We start from the raw sequence: 19,268 nt of genomic DNA, 5'->3' as shown, positions 1-19,268 counted from the left end.
TTCTCCACCGGTCAGTTATTGCCTCTAAGAAAGAGACCTTAACTAACGCTTCACTGGAACCTCTTCCAAGGGCTTTAAAGAATGTGTCTAACACAAACAGCAGATCCCTCAATACTCCCAAATACAGGTTAAAGAATTCAAAAGTAGAAAAAGTGATACCACCAAAAATCAAATTAAGTCTGCCAACTGAGTGTGCATAGCTGAACAGCTTTGTCGATCAATTACTCTCACAGTCCAGGTCTCCTTACAAAAGGGCTTTGCTGCTTTGTACAAAGGAGTTTATAACAGATATCAATCAATCAGTCAATCAAACAATTTATAAAGCGCGCTATGTACCCGTTAGGGTTTCAAGGCGCTGAGGGGCGGGGTAGCTGCTATTGGTCGAAGAGCCATGTCTTGAGGAGTCTCCTGAAGGTGAGGAGGTCCTGGGTCTGGCGCAGGGAGGTAGGGAGTGAGTTCCAGGTCTTGGCGGCGAGGTAGGAGAAGGATCTGCCGCAGGAGGTCTTTCGCTGGATCCGGGGAACGATGGCGAGGGAAAGGTTGGCAGAGCGGAGTTGGCGGGAGGGGACGTAGAAGTGGAGTCTGTTGTTCAGGTAGGCGGGTCTGGTGTCGTGTAGTGCTTTGTGCGCGTGGGTGAGAAGTTTAAAGGTGATCCTCTTGTCCACGGGGAGCCAGTGGAGGTCCTTCAGGTGGTGGGTGATGTGGCATCGGCGGGGTATGTCGAGGATCTAGCGGGCGGATGCATTGGAGTCGTTGGATGTCTTTTGTTGGGATGCCTGTGTAGAGTGCGTTGCCGTAGTCAAGTCTGCTGCTGACGAGGGCCTGGGTCACCGTTTTTCTGGTTTCTGTCGGGATCCACTTGTAGATTCTGCGGAGCATGCGGAGGGTGTTGAAGCAGGAGGAGGAGACTGCGTTGACCTGTTTGGACATGGTGAGAGCGGAGTCAAGGATGAAGCCGAGGTTGCGTGCGTGGTTGGTAGGAGTAGGTGGGGGGCCCAGTGCGGTGGGCCACCATGAGACGTCCCAGGCCGAGGGGGAGCGACCGAGGATGAGGACTTCCGTCTTGTCGGAGTTTAGTTTCAGGCGGCTGTTTCTCATCCATTCGGCGATGGATTTCAGTCCTTCGTGGAGGTTGGCTTTGGCGATGTGTGGATCTTTGGTGAGGGAGAGGACGAGCTGGATGTCGTCGGCGTAGGAGAGGATGCTGAGGCTGTGTTGATGGGCCAGTTGTGCGAGGGGTGCCATGTATACGTTGAACAGCGCTGGGCTTAGCGAGGAGCCTTGGGGGACACCGCAGATGAGGTTGGTGGCTTCGGAGCGGTAGGGTGAGAGTCGGACGCTCTGTGTTCTGCCGGAGAGAAAAGAGGAGATCCAGTTGAGGGCTTTGTCTTGAATTCCGGCTTTGTGGAGGCGAGTTAGTAGGGTGCGGTGGCAGACCGTATCGAAGGCGGCGGATAAGTCTAAGAGGATGAGGGCTGAAGTTTCGCCGTTGTCCATTTGTTGTCTGATGTCGTCTGTGGCGGCGAGGAGTGCAGTTTTGGTGCTGTGGTTGCGCCTGAATCCGGATTGGGAGGGGTCTAGGATGGAGTTCTCTTCGAGGTAGTGGGTGAGCTGTGCGTTGACGATCTTCTCGATGACCTTCGCTGGGAAGGGGAGGAGGGAGATCAGTCTGAAGTTTTTGAGGTCGTTGAGGTCAGCCTTGGGTTTCTTGAGGAGGGGTTGGATATTGGCGTGCTTCCAGCTGTCTGGGAAGGTTGCGGTGTCGAAGGATAGGTTGATGGTCTTGCGAAGTTGGGGGGCAATGGTGGAGTCGGCTTTGTTGGAAGACGTGGTGTGGGCAGGGGTCAGAGGGAGATCCAGAGTGGATGGAGTTCATGGTCTTTAGGGTTTCGGCGTCGTCTACGTGGGTCCAGGTGGTGAGGCGGTCGGCGTGGGAGGAGTTGATGGGGGTGGGATCTGGTGGAGGTGTGGTGTTGAAGCTGTTGTGGATGGTGGCGATTTTCTGGTAGAAAAAGGTGGAGAGTGTGTCGCAGAGTTCCTGGGATGGTGGGACGTCATTGACGTTGGCGTTGGGGTTGGAGAGCTCCTTCACGATGCAGAAGAGTTCCTTGCTGTCGTGTGCGTTGTTGTTTAGGCGTCCTGTGAAGTGGGAGCGTTTGGCGAGTCGGATAAGTTGGTGGTGTTTGCGGTTGGCTTCCTTGTGGATTGCTAGGCTGTCGGGTGTGCGCTCGAGAATTCATTTTTTCTTGAGTTTCTGGCAGGTGCGTTTGGAGATGATTAGTCTGTCTGTGAACCAAGCTGCTTTTTTCTTTTCTTGGTTGATGGTGGGCCTCTTGAGTGGTGCGAGGGTGTTTGCGCAGTTGAGGATTTACTGTTGGAGGTTGATGGCGGCGGAGTTCGGGTCGGCGGTGGGTTCTTGGCGAGGGTGCTGGTTAGTTGGTCTTCGGTGACTTTTCCCCAGCGGCGGTGTGGCGGTAGAGGGGTGCGGTGGTGTTCGGTGTTTTTCTTGAATGTGAAATGGACGCAGTGGTGGTCCGTCCAGTGGAGTTTGGTGGTGTGGTTGAATACGATGTGGTTGCTTGCAGTGAAGAGTGGGTCTAGGGTGTGACCGGCGACGTGGGTGGGTGTGTTGACCAGTTGTCGGAGTCCGAGGTTGGAGAGGTTGGTGATCAGTGATGCGATGTTGGCGTCATTGTTGTTCTCCTGGTGGAAGTTGAGGTCTCCCAGGAGGATGTAGTCTGATGAGGCGAGGGCGTGTGTGCTTGCGAGGTCGGAGATGGTGTCACTACCTCTGTGATCTCATAAGAACAATACACCCAATATTGAAAAGGTTATTTTCAGCACTATCATCTAATTAGTTGTTTGCTCTATTTAATTTCAGACAACACACCACTATGGGTCCAACAGTTGATTCTACTTCTACCTCATTTCACTCTAAGGCCTTTTCTATTTCTGGTGAAATAATAAAAAAAAAACACTCATACTTCAGAACAGGAGCTTCTTTGTTACACCTGAGGCTATTTTAGTATTTAAGCTGCTTAACACCAAGTCATTTTAGAGGACCTCAATATGCTAAAATATGCCCCCTAATCCGTGCCCCAATTCTTTCCTAAACAGAAGATCATACAATATGCAACACCCATCTTCTGTCCACTACTGTACCCCCTTTCATGTGAACACACAACAATTTTATATTTTCAATGCCAAATCAGATTCATGAAACCTGTCTAACTTCAGGCCTATTTCGCTCATCCTGGAAGCAGTCAAACGCCAACATCAACATGTTGTACTGCAACTTTGCTTCTATTTTGGAACCTTCACCCTTTCTAGATACTGAGGACAGATTATGGACAGGAAGAAGTAAAGAATAGGAAATTCTTGCTGCTATAGACAATAGTCATTTAGATGTTCGTGTCAGCACCTGACTATTCTCAATTTGTGGCCAGAGTTCAACACAGTGGAACACTGTATCCTTACTTCTAGGCTACAAAGCATCAGTATTAAAGAAACAGGCCTCACCTGGCTAACCTCCTTTTTGGCACAATAGATCCAAAAAGTCTCTCTTACCTCTTCCCCCCCACCCACTGTGTGTTTTTCAATGGTTAGTCGGTTCCCCATCTAACAGATTATACCTTGGTCCTCTTATCAAACTCATTCACCCCAATGGCTATGCCCTTTATATCTATGCTGATGTAATAAAGTTTATCCTCTGTCTTGGGGGTGAGAAATCGGTGGCCAAGACGTTCCCTGCTTCAGCCTGGTTCAGGAGTGGATGAGAGGCAACTGGCGCAAGTCAAACCCTGACAATACAGACCTACTGGTCGGTGACTTTTCTGCTGGCCTGACACAATCGGCTTGTGCTCTAATGTTAGGAGGGGTTAAGAATCCAGGTAATAAACTAGATGAAGACTTGACACTCTTGATCCAGATTGGTTGGTTATTTCTCACTGCTAGTTCTAACTTTCTCATCTTTGCAAAATACTTTTCCCCCTTGGCAATAACAGAACGTTCCAAAATGAAAATGTCACTTACCCAGTGTACATCTGTTCGTGGCATTAGTCGCTGCAGATTCACATGTTTGGCACAGTCCGCTGCCTAGTCCGCTGCCTGGTGTTGGGCTCGGAGTATTACAAGTTGTTTTTCTTCGAAGAAGTCTTTTTGGTCACGGGACCGAAGGACTCCTCCCTCTTTGGCTCCATTGCACATGGGCGTCAACTCCATCTTAGATTGTTTTCCCCGCAGAGGGTGAGGATGGAGTTGTTTGGTATAAATAGTGCCCATGCAATGGAGTGAATATGTATGTATGATAAGAGTTTCTAATAATTATTTACAAATGTTCAGATGTTTAAGGTTTATGATCTACTTCTAAACGGCTACAGGCTTCCCGGGGAGGTGGGAGGGTACATGTGAATCTGCAGCGACTAATGCCACGAACAGATGTACACTGGGTAAGTGACATTTTCAGTTCGATGGCATATGTTGCTGCAGATACACATGTTTGGCATAGACTATAAAGCAGTTACCTCCCCTAAAAGCGGTGGTTTAGCCTGTAGGAGTTGAAGTAGTTTGGAATAATGTTCTTAGTACAGCTTGGCCCACTGTAGCTTGTTGTGCATTTAGTACGTCTACACAGTAGTGTTTAGTAAACGTATGAGGCGTAGACCAGGTTGCAGCCTTACATATTTCGCTCATAGGAATGTTTCCTAGAAAGGCCATTGTAGCACCTTTCTTTCTGGTTGAGTGTGCCTTTGGTGTAATAGGCAATTCTCTTTTGGCTTTGAGATAGCATGTTTGAATGCATCTGACTATCCATCTAGCAATGCCTTGTTTAGAGATTGGATTTCCTATGTGTGGTTTTTGAAAAGCTATGAACAGTTGTTTTGTTTTCCTGATTAGCTTTGTTCTGTCAATGTAATACATTAGTGCTCTTTTGATGTCTAATGTATGTAGTGCCCTTTCAGCCACAGAATTTGGTTGTGGGAAGAACACTGGCAATTCTACTGTTTGATTTAAATGGAATGGTGAGATTACTTTTGGCAGAAATTTTGGATTTGTTCTTAGAACTATTTTATTGTTGTGTATTTGAATAAATGGTTCTTGTATGGTAAATGCCTGTATTTCACTTACTCTTCTGAGGGATGTGATTGCAATAAGAAATGCGACCTTCCAGGTTAGATATTGCATTTCACAGGAATGCATGGGTTCGAAAGGGGGACCCATGAGTCTTGTTAAGACGATGTTAAGATTCCATGAAGGAACTGGTGGTGTTCTTGGTGGTATAATTCTTTTTAGCCCTTCCATGAATGCTTTAATAACTGGTATTCTAAATAGAGACGATGAATGAGTAGTTTGTAGGTAAGCAGATATAGCTGCGAGGTGTATTTTTATAGATGAAAAAGCGAGATTTGCTTTTTGCAAATGTAGTAAGTATCCTACTATGTCTTTAGTAGAGGAATGTACTGGTTGTATTTGATTGGCATGGCAGTAGTAAACAAATCTTTTCCACTTAGATGCATAGCAGTGTCTAGTGGAAGGTTTTCTAGCTTGTTTTATGACCTCCATGCATTCTTGTGTGAGGTCCAAGTGTCCGAATTCTAGGATTTCAGGAGCCAAATTGCCAGATTCAATGATGCTGGGTTTGGATGTCTGATCTGTTGTTTGTGTTGTGTTAACAGATCTGGCCTGTTGGGTAGTTTGACATGCGGTACTAGTGAAAGGTCTAGTAGAGTTGTATACCAAGGTTGTCTTGCCCATGTGGGTGCTATCAGTATGAGTTTGAGTTGGTTTTGACTTAACTTGTTTACTAGATATGGAAGGAGAGGGAGAGGGGGAAAAGCGTACGCAAATATCCCTGACCAATTCATCCATAGAGCATTGCCTTGTGATTCGCGGTGTGGGTACCTGGATGCGAAGTTTTGGCATTTTGAGTTTTCTTTTGTTGCGAACAAATCTATCTGGGGTATTCCCCAAATTTGAAAGTACTTGTTCAGAACTTGGGGGTGAATTTCCCATTCGTGGACTTGTTGGTGGTCTCGCGAAAGGTTGTCTGCTAGTTGGTTTTGTATTCCTGGAATAAATTGTGCTATTAGGCGAATGTTGTTGTGAATCGCCCACTGCCAAATTTTTTGTGTTAGGAGGCACAATTGTGTTGAGTGTGTTCCTCCTTGTTTGTTTAGATAATACATTGTTGTCATGTTGTCTGTTTTGACAAGAATGTATTTGTGTGTTATTATGGGTTGGAAGGCTTTTAACGCTAGAAATACTGCGAACAGTTCTAGGTAATTGATATGAAATTTTGTTTCGTGTATATCCCATTGTCCTTGAATGCTGTGGTGATTGAGGTGTGCTCCCCACCCTGTCATGGAAGCATCTGTTGTTATAACGTATTGAGGCACTGGGTCCTGAAATGTCCGCCCTTTGTTTAAATTTTTGCTGTTCCACCATAGAAGCGAGAGGTATGTTTGGCGGTCTACCAACACCAGATTTTGAAGTTGACCCTGTGCCTGTGACCATTGTGATGCTAGACACTGTTGTAAGGGTCGCATGTGTAGTCTTGCGTTTGGGACAATGGCTATGCATGATGACATCATGCCTAGAAGTTTTAGCGCAAATCTTGCTTGTATCTTTTGGTTTGGAAACATAGCACTTATTAGCTTGTGGAATGCCTGCACTCTTTGTGGACTTGGAGTGGCAATTCCTTTTGATGTGTTGATGGTTGCTCCTAGATATTGTTGTGTTTGACACGGTTCTAGGTGTGATTTTGTGTAGTTGATGGAAAACCCCAGTTTGTGAAGGGTTTGTATGACAAAAGTGGTGTCGTTTGCGCATTTTTTTACTGTGTTGGTTTTGATTAGCCAGTCGTCTAGGTAAGGGAACACATGTATTTGTTGTCTCCTGATGTGTGCTGCTACTACTGCTAGACATTTTGTGAACACTCTTGGTGCAGTTGTTATTCCGAATGGCAACACCTTGAATTGGTAATGTATTCCTTTGAATACGAACCGTAGGTACTTTCTGTGAGAAGGGTGTATTGGTATATGAAAGTACGCATCCTTTAGGTCTAATGTGGTCATGTAATCTTGCTGTTTGAGCAGTGGAATGATGTCTTGTAGTGTGACCATGTGAAAATGGTCCGATATGATGTAGGTATTTAGTGTCCTGAGATCTAATATTGGTCTCAATGTTTCGTCTCTTTTTGGAATTAGAAAGTACAGGGAGTAAACTCCTGTGTTTTTTTGTTGTACTGGTACTAATTCTATTGCATCCTTTTGCAGTAGTGCTTGAACTTCTAGTCCTAAAAGTTCTAAATGTTGTTGTGACATTTTGCGTGTTTTGGGGGGGATGTTTGGTGGGAAGTTGTGGAATTCTATGCAATAGCCATGTTGGATTATTGCTAATACCCAATTGTCTGTTGTAATCTGTTGCCAAGATTGGTAGAACTGGCTTAGTCTTCCCCCCACTGGTGTTGAGTGAAGGGGTTGCGTGACTTGAAAGTCACTGTTTAGGTGGAGGTGTTTTTGGAGTCTGGAATCTTCCCCTACTCCTTGGGGATTGACCCCCCCGATATCCCCTGAAACCTCCCCTTTGGAAGGAACCCTGATATGGTGTGGTTCTTCATTGTTGGCTGGTGGTGTCTGTGGGTTGGCCACGAAACCCCCCTCTAAATGGAGTTTTTCTGAAAGAGCCTCTGCTCTGCGGGGAGTAGAGTGCGCCCATGGCCTTGGCCGTGTCTGTGTCCTTTTTAAGTTTTTCAATGGCTGTATCCACTTCCGAGCCAAACAGTTGTTTCTCGTTGAAGGGCATATTAAGGACAGCCTGCTGGATTTCAGGTTTGAAGCCCGAAGTGCGTAGCCAAGCGTGTCTCCTTATGGTGACAGCAGTGTTGACTGTTCTTGCTGCAGTATCGGCTGCGTCTAGTGAAGAGCGGATTTGATTGTTTGAGATCGTTTGTCCCTCTTCCACTATTTGCTGCGCCCTTTTTTGGTATTCCTGGGGAAGATGGTCTACGAGAAGTTGCATCTCGTCCCAGTGTGCGCGGTCATATCTGGCCAGCAGCGCTTGTGAATTTGCGATGCGCCACTGGTTGGCTGCCTGTGATGCCACTCTTTTCCCTGCCGCGTCAAATTTTCGGCTTTCTTTGTCCGGAGGTGGGGCGTCGCCAGATGTATGTGAATTTGCTCTTTTGCGAGCTGCCCCTACTACCACAGAGTCGGGTGGTAACTGCGAAGTAATAAACACTGGGTCTGTGGGTGGTGGTTTGTATTTCTTATCCACCCTTGGGGTGATGGCTCTTGATTTTACGGGCTCCTCAAAAATTTGTTTTGCGTGCCGTAACATCCCTGGTAGCATTGGGAGACATTGATATTGGCTATGTGTAGCCGAGAGGGTGTTAAATAAAAAATCATCCTCTATAGGATCGGAATGCAGTTGGACATTGTGGAAGTCTGCAGCCCTAGCCACCAGTTGCGAGTATGAGGTACTGTCCTCTGGCGGTGACGGCTTTGTGGGGTATGACTCGAGATCATTGTCCGGCACTGGGGTGTCATACAGGTCCCAAGCGTCTTGATCGTCATGACTTATGGTAGTTTGCGCTGGTGAGTGCATTTGTGGCGGTGTTTGTGCCGGCGATGCCTGTGGTGGAGAGGGCGGAGGCGTGACTTTTTTAACCACTTTGGCTTGTGGTTGTGCGTCATCCTTTGGAAGTCCGATCCTTCTTTTCCTCATGATTGGGGGAAGGGTTGATATCTTCCCTGTATCTTGCTGGATGCACAGTCTCTTTTGTGTGTAGTCCGATTCTACACTTTGGAGCTCTTGTCCAAATTTGTGCATTTGGCCACTTAGTCCTTGTTCCTCTGAGTAGGATGAAGGTGTGGTATTTTTCGGCGCCGAGAGAGAATCTTTTTTCGGTTTCGGCACCGACAGAATTTTTGTTCCTTTCGGCATGGATTCTCGGTGCCGATGTTTTTCGGTGCCGGTATCTTGTTTTTGTCTCTCGGAGCCGCTTTCTCGGCTCCGAGGTTGCTCCATGGCGGTCCCTCGACCGGAGTCGGGTGTCTTCGCTATGGGCGTGCCCTTTTTCGGCCCCTTCGACGGGTCGCCTGATTTATGGGTCGAGCCATGGCCTGTTGGCAGTGGCGTCCCCTGGGCTTTCGGTTTGTCGATGGATTTACTTTTCGACGTCTTACTCACAGTTTGTTGCTGTTGTTCGACGTCGGAGTCTCCGGATTCTGATTCCGGAACCGAGAATGTTTCCTCTTCGTCGTCGAAACGTTGTTTTGTCGACGTGGACGCCATTTGGTGACGCCTGGCTCTTCGGTCCCGGAGTGTTTTTCTGGACCGGAAGGCTCGACAGGCTTCACAGGTATCCTCCTTGTGCTCGGGGGACAAGCACAAGTTACAGACCAAGTGCTGATCTGTATAAGGATACTTACTGTGACATTTTGGGCAGAAACGAAACGGGGTCCGTTCCATCGGCTTCGATGTCGCACGCGGTCGGGCCGACCAGGCCCCGATGGGGGATCGAAACTGCCCCGAAGTCTTCCGATGATCGGTGTCGATGTACCTAACTATCCCGATACCGAACGGAACAATACCGACGCTTTCTTCCGAGATTCTGACTAACTTTCCGAACCGAAGCACGGAGCGAAAAGGAATACGTCCGAACCCGACAGCGGAAAAAAACAATCTAAGATGGAGTCGACGCCCATGCGCAATGGAGCCAAAGAGGGAGGAGTCCTTCGGTCCCGTGACCAAAAAGACTTCTTCGAAGAAAAACAACTTGTAATACTCCGAGCCCAACACCAGGCAGCGGACTAGGCAGCGGACTGTGCCAAACATGTGTATCTGCAGCAACATATGCCATCGAACCTAGCATTACTTCCTCTATTTGGTATTGCCAGACAATGGCTCAAAATTCAGTCATGCAAAGCCTCTGGAGCACCAGCATCATCAGTTACTAATATATGTCAGAATCAAATTACAGGTTACTGTATTGTTCACAAGTCAGTAAATCTCTCTGCACCCTAAATCTTAAAACAGTAAAGTGTGTCCTGCCAGCCCATCTGTAATCCCAGTTCTTCCAGTCTAAACAGACACAACATTGCTTGTGATGATCCATTTTAGTCTTAGTCCCTACCATACAGAACTCCTTAACCCCCACAGGGCTACAAGCAACTATGATTCCGTTGTTTATAAAAAAATAAGCAATGTATTTTTTCCATCATTTCCATAAGACAGTGTGATGGTCTACAGCCCTCCTCTGCTCAGTACTTCGTGCCATGAAAATCCAGCAGGGACTGCAAGCTTTGGCAATATCAAATATAACATAGCGACGAAACCCATAAACGTAATGAAAAATGTAAGAGAATCAAAAATGGGTCCCACTCTTAAGGTTAAAAGTATCTTCACGACAGGAATATGACTGTCAACTGTCACCTCCCTAGAACATTCTGTTCCCAGGATACTGAGCTGTTCAACATCTGCTCGGTAGATGACAGAATCAGAAGCCAATCGTCTTGCTCCTCATAAACCTTCCAGAAACACAGAAAATGATTGTAACTTACTAAGAGAGAGAATCTAGAGGCTGAGGTTACTGAATGAGCATAAAAGGTGATATCAATCAAAACAGAGCGGTTTTACCCCCACTTCAAGCAACTCTGAATATTCTAGGTCTTCTTGCACTGCTGAAGAGACGCATGAAGAACCAGCAAGAAATAGTGATGGGTAGGTCTTTTAAGGATGTGGTTGATTAGACAAATTAATGGCTAAAACCATCATTTAAGGGATGCATCATACTCCTAGTGAGAAGCAGTCTAGCATTACAGCCTCTACTGCTGTTACTATTGTGACATTCAGGACTGGAGAATCCACTTAAACTGACCCTGCAAGCTTGCGCCAAAATGCAGAAGAAGCCTGTAAAATCTAGAAATGTTACTGATACATGTGAGAATCAAACACATTTGCCAAATATTTGAACTTCTTCCTGGATTGGCTGCTGCATAAACATTACTATACATAGCAGTAGAAGAACGAAGGATGTCTGAATTTTCATAAAGCAGCTCCAACACTATGCAAAATTCTTAATCTTGAACATTTGTCCTACAACTCTCATATTTCAAACCTATATCCTTCAAAGTAATGGATGAAGGAAAGAAGGGTAACTCTGATCCAGGAACTAAGGCTTTTGTACAAGAGAATCATAATGCAACTGCCTCAAGACTGCCAACAGTGCTGTCTGTCGTAGTTCCATGTGCAGATTACTTACACCTGTAGTGTCCACCTAGTTCCTCATTGGGTGTGCAGGGATCACGAGAATGTGGCTCATGTTTCAGTTTCTGAAGGTGATTTAGCTATGGCAGAATGCAATAGAGGGACTGGGAGATTTAAATTGGTCCTGTGCACATTCTCCCATAAGTCAAATACAAAACAATTAGGTACACTGTTCCAAGGGGATCACCACAGGTTAGCTAGGCACTGACCTGTTTTGAGAAGTAAGAGCCCTAACACACCCACTGCAATGCCCACCGGCCCCCTTTAGGGGGCTCTTTCCCGGAGATCTTCTAATAGGTGCCATTGTCAGTAGTAGGAGTGGACTCAAAACTACACAAGGAAGTGAAGGATTGGAGGTAGTGCATTAAAATTGACTCTAGGCCCTAACGTAAATCAGTTTATTGTCACTAAAGGGTCTAGGTCAAGGTTAAGATCTAAGGCCGGGTAACAGGAACCAAAAAGTCTGGTTTGCTCCTCACTGTAGTCACATGAAAAGCGAGAGAGAGCAAACATACCGCTTTAAGAGTCCAGCCCTTTTCATATTTTCACTATTGCCTTTATCCGTTTGGTGACCAGCATGATACACATGAGGAAATATTTTTTTTCAAACAGCTTAGCTAAAGCCAGTTATGTCTCAAGTTGAAGCCATGCTGAAGTCTGCCACCTCCCCCAATGCAGAAATGTAGACTAATTGTGCCTTTGGCACAGCATAAAACCTGTTTTTGCTTGGCTGTCAATGCTTGGGTCATGCTACTCCTTTGTTATTCCATATTCCTACTTTCTGCTAGCTAAAGCACTCCAGTGTGGACAAAAGTGGTATTCAGCGCTACAAGAATTTAAATAACCATAAAATATGCAAAATAGGTTACCAATAGCTAATGGCAAATATTACTTTTAATTTACTTATTGCATATCATTCCATTAACCCAGTGGTTGCATATGTGCTCATATGGTAATATAATGAACATCATTTTCTACAACTATACCTTTTCTCCTTCCTCTAGCAATCGCAGCAAAGTTGTGCTGTCTGTCTTTTCTTCTTCATCGATGCTGCCTGCCTCTAGCATTTGTTCCTGCAGCTGCTCTTGGCTGTCCTCATCGCCTCCATCTGGCGCAGAGCGTGATCGCCTCAGAGCAGGTTTCACCAAACCTAGAAAAAACAGGAAAATAACAACTAATGAAGTACTGGAATAATGACAATTTGAAAGTGTATAAACTGGAAAGAGCAAGCTCCTTTGACTTTTGTTTTTAATGGGATACATTTGTTTAGTAATATGCTCTCCAAAGTACATCCACTTGTAGGAGTAAAGCAAAGCAAATATGTACGTGACCCATCTCTCTTTTGTTTGTTTGCTCAACCGTAAAAACCAGTAGCAACTTGTGCGATAATACCCTAATTTCTTTGGCTGTAGCGGCCCCCCAGCCCTCAATCACCAAGCATCACCAGGACTTGGCAGTAAATTATTTTTTATTATTTTTCAGGTTTTGGCTTGGGACTGAAAACATCCCAAGAATCCCAAAAATCAAAGCAATATCATTGCACCTTTCATAACAATGAATCGGCAACTAAGACTTCAGAAGATTCACTTCTAGCATTTGGTAGAGCAGACTTCTATGTACTGCATGTACTGCAGAGCAACAGATACAATCCAACAGTTATATGGCACCAGGCTCTGTGTTTTGTTCGAACAATGTGGTTTTGCACTTTTTTTGGCAATGGTCAAACAAGTCTGTGGTGGATTTATCTGGCCCAGAGGGTGTGACAGTAATCCTGAAGAGCACATTTACTTCATTGTATCCTATTATCCGCCCACCCTTTGCTCATAGGCCTACTTGGAAAGCAAACCGGGGAAGCAGATCAAAACCAAAAGCTGCCAGGTTTACATACACATGGATGAAAGAACCAACATGGCATTAAAAGAGACACCATAATGGTGGTAATAGTTATCACCAAGTTTTTAATGCACTGGTTGTGGCTTACAGCTGTAAAAACTACACATACTCTTATTCACAAATCCAAGTCACTGGGAATGATTAATGTTTTACACAGAACAGTCTAGACACCTGCAAATGAAGAGGTAACCAAGGACACCAATTTCCAATCCCCAAGTTCTGCAAGATGCCACTTTTCCTTAGCAGCAACCAGAGAGATGAAAAATGATAAGCTTTATTATAGCACACTTGCAATACTGCACTATAGTCTATACCAACATGCTCAAAGGGTGTAGTGAAATATGTGTTTTTGACCACTGACTGTGTTGTACTACTTTGCACCTGGATTAGCTGTCTAGTGTTCATCAATTGCAGATTACATTTTGTATTGAGTTTAGCTGCCTATTGACTTTATTGTAGCGTTAAAGATTGCTATATTAAAGCCGTATGTGTTTTTCCACATTGTAAACTGTGCTTGTTTTCGTATTCTTTCTCACTGAAGAGCTAGAACATATTATCACCGAAGAGTTAGTCAGTCAGCACTATAAGAATGTACCAGACTTCTGTTTTTTAGTGCAGGGAACGGTTTGACCTTGAGAGAGACAATTTGGGAGACTGGCCAGTTCCAACCTGTTTCTTTCAAGTCTGACCTACATTAGCAAGCATGTCTAAATATTTCTTTTTTATGGGAGGGGTTTTTCCAGGAAGCCCTTCGGTTCTTCAAGACATAAAAAGGTGGCCCTGCTCATTAGCGGTGGAATTTCCAAGACCTCGTCAGGATTAGACATCGAATGCCTGACATATCTGTCCCGTGAGGGTAGAGATCTCTTTCTCGCAGTTGAACAGGGTCATCTTCTTGCTGGCATGAGAAAGATGAAGAGCTTGGCAGGCCCTACGGTGATGAATTTTTACTTTATTCTTTGCTTTGCATAATCATAACTACATATATTTGCTGTGTACTTTGCAGTTGAGAATAATTTTGGTATATTTTCCTTTCATTGCTGTGAGTATTTATAAATGTATGCTTTCGACCTACTAATCTCCTTTTTTTGGAACCTCGTGGTGAAATAATAATAAATGTCTTCTTTGAACTGAGAAGTGCATTCCAGAGATTTCTGCCAGGTCGGTCATTAGTGAAAGCAAAACAAAGGGTCAGAGGGACAAGTGCTAAACCAAGTGGCCAGATCGAGGGTTTAACTTAAAGCAAGCATTTGTAATGCAATTGGTCTTGCATTTGCTCGAGTAAGATCTATTTGCGTTGTAAATTCCGAACTGGACATTTCTTGCCACGTAAATTGTAAAAACAGAAGTTTGCACGCAGTCAAATGTAATATCGGCAAAAATGCAATTATCCATGTAACAGGGTCGATGTGGTGCAAAGCGCTCTACTACTGCGAGATCACGCGGCATAGGAAATAAATAGAAAAAAGTAGTCCAGACACCATACGGAAAACACAGAGTTTTGTATTTTTCAGTAGATGGCTGGTGCACTCAAGCAGGGCTAAACACCGGAACAGGCATGACATATGCATGCCTTCCACTAACGAAAGCAAGCTAATTTTTAAAGGCAAGCCCACAAACCAACTAAACTCATGGGCCTGGGGTAAGCATGGTTACAATCCCATAGAGAGACTACAGCATGGATACAGGGCTTTGCGCTCGACCCTAAAAAATGAAAATCTGGCCTTAATTTATCTGGCTCTTAGTGTAGGCCAAGACAAAAAGTAAGAAACTCTGCATTAAGCAAAAGTATATTGGGACTAACAGTGCTGGCTGCTAGCAGAAGCTGGCTCCACAAGACATGTCAACCAGGAGACCTTAGGTCAGCTAACAAACATTATGCAGTAAAATACATTTCACGTGGCAAACACATGTAGACATACCACTTAGCATATAATGATCAATGATCCGGAACGTTCTCACACTGTGGCATCAAACTGAATCAAACCTCCTGCTCTTTAGGGAAACTTGTGGAAAGTAAAAAGTTTGGACAAGTCTTCAACTGACTAAACACTATGGCACTCACAAGTACATCCAAAGCATTGTTATCCTACTCCACTTTTTTTTTCTTTTTGAGTTCTCATATATAGCCATACACAGACAAGATCAACCACATCAAATTCAGAACCAGGGTCTCGGCCTGGTTGATCACCTGGGCTCAGATAGTAAAAGGCCCGCATCAGCCTTGGGGGGGGGGGGGGAGATGGGGGTGGGCAGAGCTAATCCAACCCCAACTTCCAGGTTATTGGATCGGAAGGGCTTAATCATTGGACTCATACAAAAAACAAAACTCAAGCCTAGTTATTTCCCACTGGCCTCATGCATACCGAGATGGTTCTATAAAAAACTAAAAAGGGGTCCCACATTCTAAGGAATCTGTCTGAGCCTTTACTACAGTCTAAATCAGAGATTCTCTTAACTGACAACAACCAATCCCTATGAGTGGGGGGGGACACTAGCGATCAACTTGATACATATTTCCCACCGGGCTATCAAAACCAAACAGAAAAAGAGATGCATCAAGGGCCTCTCCAATCTATCACCCAGACTCCTCTCAGCGGTCTCGAATAACCCAAATACCACCATTGGAAGAGTTATCTCGCTACGCCTATTTATAACAGATGAAATCGAGATACCCACTTCTTCCCAAAAAGTCTGAATCCCTAGGCACTGCCACCAAAGATGTACATCATCTGCCTCCTCTAAATCACACTTTGGGCAGCCGCTCTTACCTTGGGGAATTATTTTAGCAAACTTTTTAGGGGTCCAGTAGGCCCGATACATGATGAACAAGTGGTTCCGCCGCAAAGGGGAAGATTTAACCAGAGAATCTTCATACAGGTCCGCCAGAGATAAGGGAGATCAAGTGCAGGAAACGCCAAATCCCATCCCTCTGCAGAGGGTGGGCAAGATGCCTCTTCAGCTTGTATAAGTGCCCAATACCACTTGGAAACCTCTTTCTTTTGGCTCAATGGACCAGTAATTTCCTTCTCCCATCCTGTAGAATACCCAGCCTCAGGTTCTCCTTGCACCCGTCATTTAATTTGCAGATATTTAAATCTAGATAATTTAGAGTTGGTTACTTCAGAGAGGGATTCCCAAGAGCTAACCAAGCCCCCACTGACTAATTGTCCCCACTGCACAATTCCTCAGTCTGTCAGTGGTTTAGCTAGTACATCCTGGAGACACATCGGAGTACTAGGAGAATTCCAGATTGGGGCCAACTCACTGTAATATGGGATACCCAATCTACTTACTACGTACCAGATACTATAAACGTTAAAAAGAGTTTTAAGTCTAACCTTTTTGTAATACTTCGGATGGCCAAATTTATAAAGAAACTGAGTACCCTGGTCTCGGAAGCATCCTATCAGAGCCTGGAATCGGGAGGAGAGGTGTGCCGTATAAAGAAGTGATCTAACATTTTTCTGGAAAGCCCAATATTAGAGTTGAAAATCCAGAAGTGCAATTCCCCCATCAAGCTTTTCCTTTCTCAATTTTTTCCATGCTATTCTGTTTTTTTTATAGGACCAAATGAAGCTGACTAACACCCCCTGCAATCGCCTTAGCCATTCCTTTTTAAAAGATAGAGGGATAGCATTAAAGATAAAGGTAAATTTTGGTAGTATCACCATCTTTATTAAGTTAGTTCTGCCTAGCATAGAGAGACGTAGATGGGACCATTGAAGGAGTAGCTTCTTTGTTTCCCTAAGATGATGCTCAAAGTTCACCTGAGCCATCTCTGCTAAATTCTAAACCACTTTGACCCCTAGATGTTGGATTTCGTCTTTTTCCAATGGATTGTCCAAAGGGCCATTCCAAGTCATAACTTCAGATTTATCTGCGTTAATTAAGTAACCTGAAATTTCTCCAGAGCTGGCAATGATTTCCAAAAGTGCTTGGAGAGCACATTGGGGGTTCTGTGTGTATATCAGAAGATCGTCCGCATAGAGCGCTTCCTTCAGGACCCAGCCGCGATAATGAAAAGGCGCATTTCTCTGGTCTTCCCAGATTCTCCTGGCCAGAGGCTCAATATAAAGATTAAAGAGAAGAGGGGAGAGAGGGCAACCCTGTTGGGTCCCCCGTTCGATCTTAAAGTGAGGGTATAAGATACCATTAACCAGAACCCGAGCTAATGGGGCCCTGTAAATAGTCTTAATTGCATTAAGGAAATTGTCACCCAGGTTATTACAATCCATACCCGCCTGGAAAAAGAGCCAGTTCACTCGGTCAAAAGCCTTGGCAGCATCGATTGTAGAGATAGTTAAAGGCATATTATAGGTGGATGCAACATCAACTGCAGCAACTAGATCATGGGTCAGATCCCCCAAATGTCAATTTCTCATAAAGCCCTTCTGGTTAACATGGACTAGATCACTTTATCCAACCTCCTTGCCAACAGTTGTGCAAAAACTTTATAATCATTAAACAGAGAGATAGGTCTATAGGGCTCACATTTTCTAGCATCTTTCTGTAGCTTTAGTATTAAGGTAATAATGGCTTCATTCCAAGAGGGCGGAAACCAGTGAAGAATCTATAAAGATCGAGTTAATTAGCCGAATCAGGATTGGCCCAAGCTCAACTTTTAGGAGTTTATATACTTCAGCAGGTATTCCGTCTGGACCCGGGAGCCTTCCCATTTTTCAAAACAGCCATAACACTGTCTATCTCACAAGGGAGAAAGCATTGATTGAGACTCAGCTTCTTAACTGAATCTAGCTTGGGAAGTGTGTCTCCCTTCAACCATTCTCCAATCACCTCTGCTGAAATCACTGAGTCGTCTCTATATAGTCGAGAAAAGAACTTGACAAATTCTCCTATAACGTCTTGGTCTTCTGAGGAGGTTCTGCCGGTTTCACCTAGTATCACTCCTTTAATCCTATTCTTAATGTTATCAGGCCTAGTCATCCAAGCTAATACCTTGCCACAGCCTTCGCCATACTCAAAATGTGCCAACTTGCTAGCTTCCCATCTACTCTTCACAATTGATTCTAGCAAGACCTCAAGTGAATTTTGGGTTTCCTGGATCTGATACTGCAGGTCTGCCTGCGTTGTTGGGTCCTGAGAGGATAGCCTTTGGGCTTGCAGAGTATAAAGTTTATCCTCGAGAGTCTTTATTGTTATTCTGGTTCTCTTGGCTCTAAAGGCAGCATAGCAAATCAGTTTCCAGGGATAAATACCTAATATGTTTCCCAAACCGTGGCTACTGAAGCAGAGCCTAAGTTGATCTAAAAAAAAATTCCTTGGAGTCCCTTTTCCACTTTAAAACAATATCTTTTTCTCTCAAAAGGGAGCGATCTAGTGCAACTACGAGAGACAGATAGACTTATAGTCAGCTGAACAGCAGAGTGGTCCAAGAGATGGCTTGGCTGGTGGGAGACTGCCATTAGGTTATTTCGAAGTTTAATGTCTATCAGAAAGAAGTAGATTCTGGAGGGATGCCCAAGCTTCTTATTCCAAAAAGTGAGCTCCTTGGTTTGACCCATTCTGCTTCGCGAAGGGTCAATCAGGCCAAAATTTTCCATCATATTGTGTAAGCAAACTCTCATGCTAGGTGTACTGAAAGCCAGTCGAGGCGTAGACCTATCTAGGGAAGGATTAACCAAAACATTAAAGTCTCCGCCAGCAATTATTATGTTCTGAGTTCTTCCGGTCAATTGCTCATAAAGATCCCTAAGTGGGCCCGGATCGTTCACGTTGGGACCATAATAGGATATTAAAGTGTATTGAAGCCCTCCTAACTTAATATTTGCTAAGACAGCACTGATGTCTGTCAGCTGACTTTGAACGCTATTCTTTATTATAATCGGAACCCCTTTCACATTGCAAGATTGATTAGTACAAGCAAGGTGGGCGATCCATCTTTGTGACTTAAAAATCCTCATCCACTCCTCATATCGTAAATGGGTCTCCTGCAGGAGAATAATCTGGCTATCGGACAATCTTAGGAATCCCAAATTCTCCTTCTCCTACTGCTCACCCTAAGGCCATTCACATTCCAGGTCAAAATTTTGAGTCTAACGGTTTCACCAGGGTGCATTTCTTACCCAGTTAATAAGAAACTCTTG

At 44.6% G+C, this 19,268-nt stretch overlaps 1 protein-coding gene across 3 annotated transcripts in view; it reads right to left on the bottom strand.

The window, feature by feature from the left end:
* The window catches only part of WDFY3 (WD repeat and FYVE domain containing 3), a 1,200,521-nt gene that overhangs the window by 278,616 nt on the left and 902,637 nt on the right, over positions 1-19,268 (bottom strand). For all 3 annotated transcript variants that reach the window (XM_069236246.1, XM_069236255.1, XM_069236264.1), the window contains one exon: positions 12,255-12,418. In XM_069236246.1, coding sequence (XP_069092347.1) covers positions 12,255-12,418 — 164 coding nt within the window. The remainder of the gene's footprint in view (positions 1-12,254; positions 12,419-19,268) is intronic.

This window comes from Pleurodeles waltl, chromosome 1_2, assembly GCF_031143425.1.
Source record: "Pleurodeles waltl isolate 20211129_DDA chromosome 1_2, aPleWal1.hap1.20221129, whole genome shotgun sequence".
NCBI lineage: Eukaryota > Metazoa > Chordata > Amphibia > Caudata > Salamandridae > Pleurodeles > Pleurodeles waltl.
This window is presented reverse-complemented; position numbering and strand designations above follow the sequence as displayed.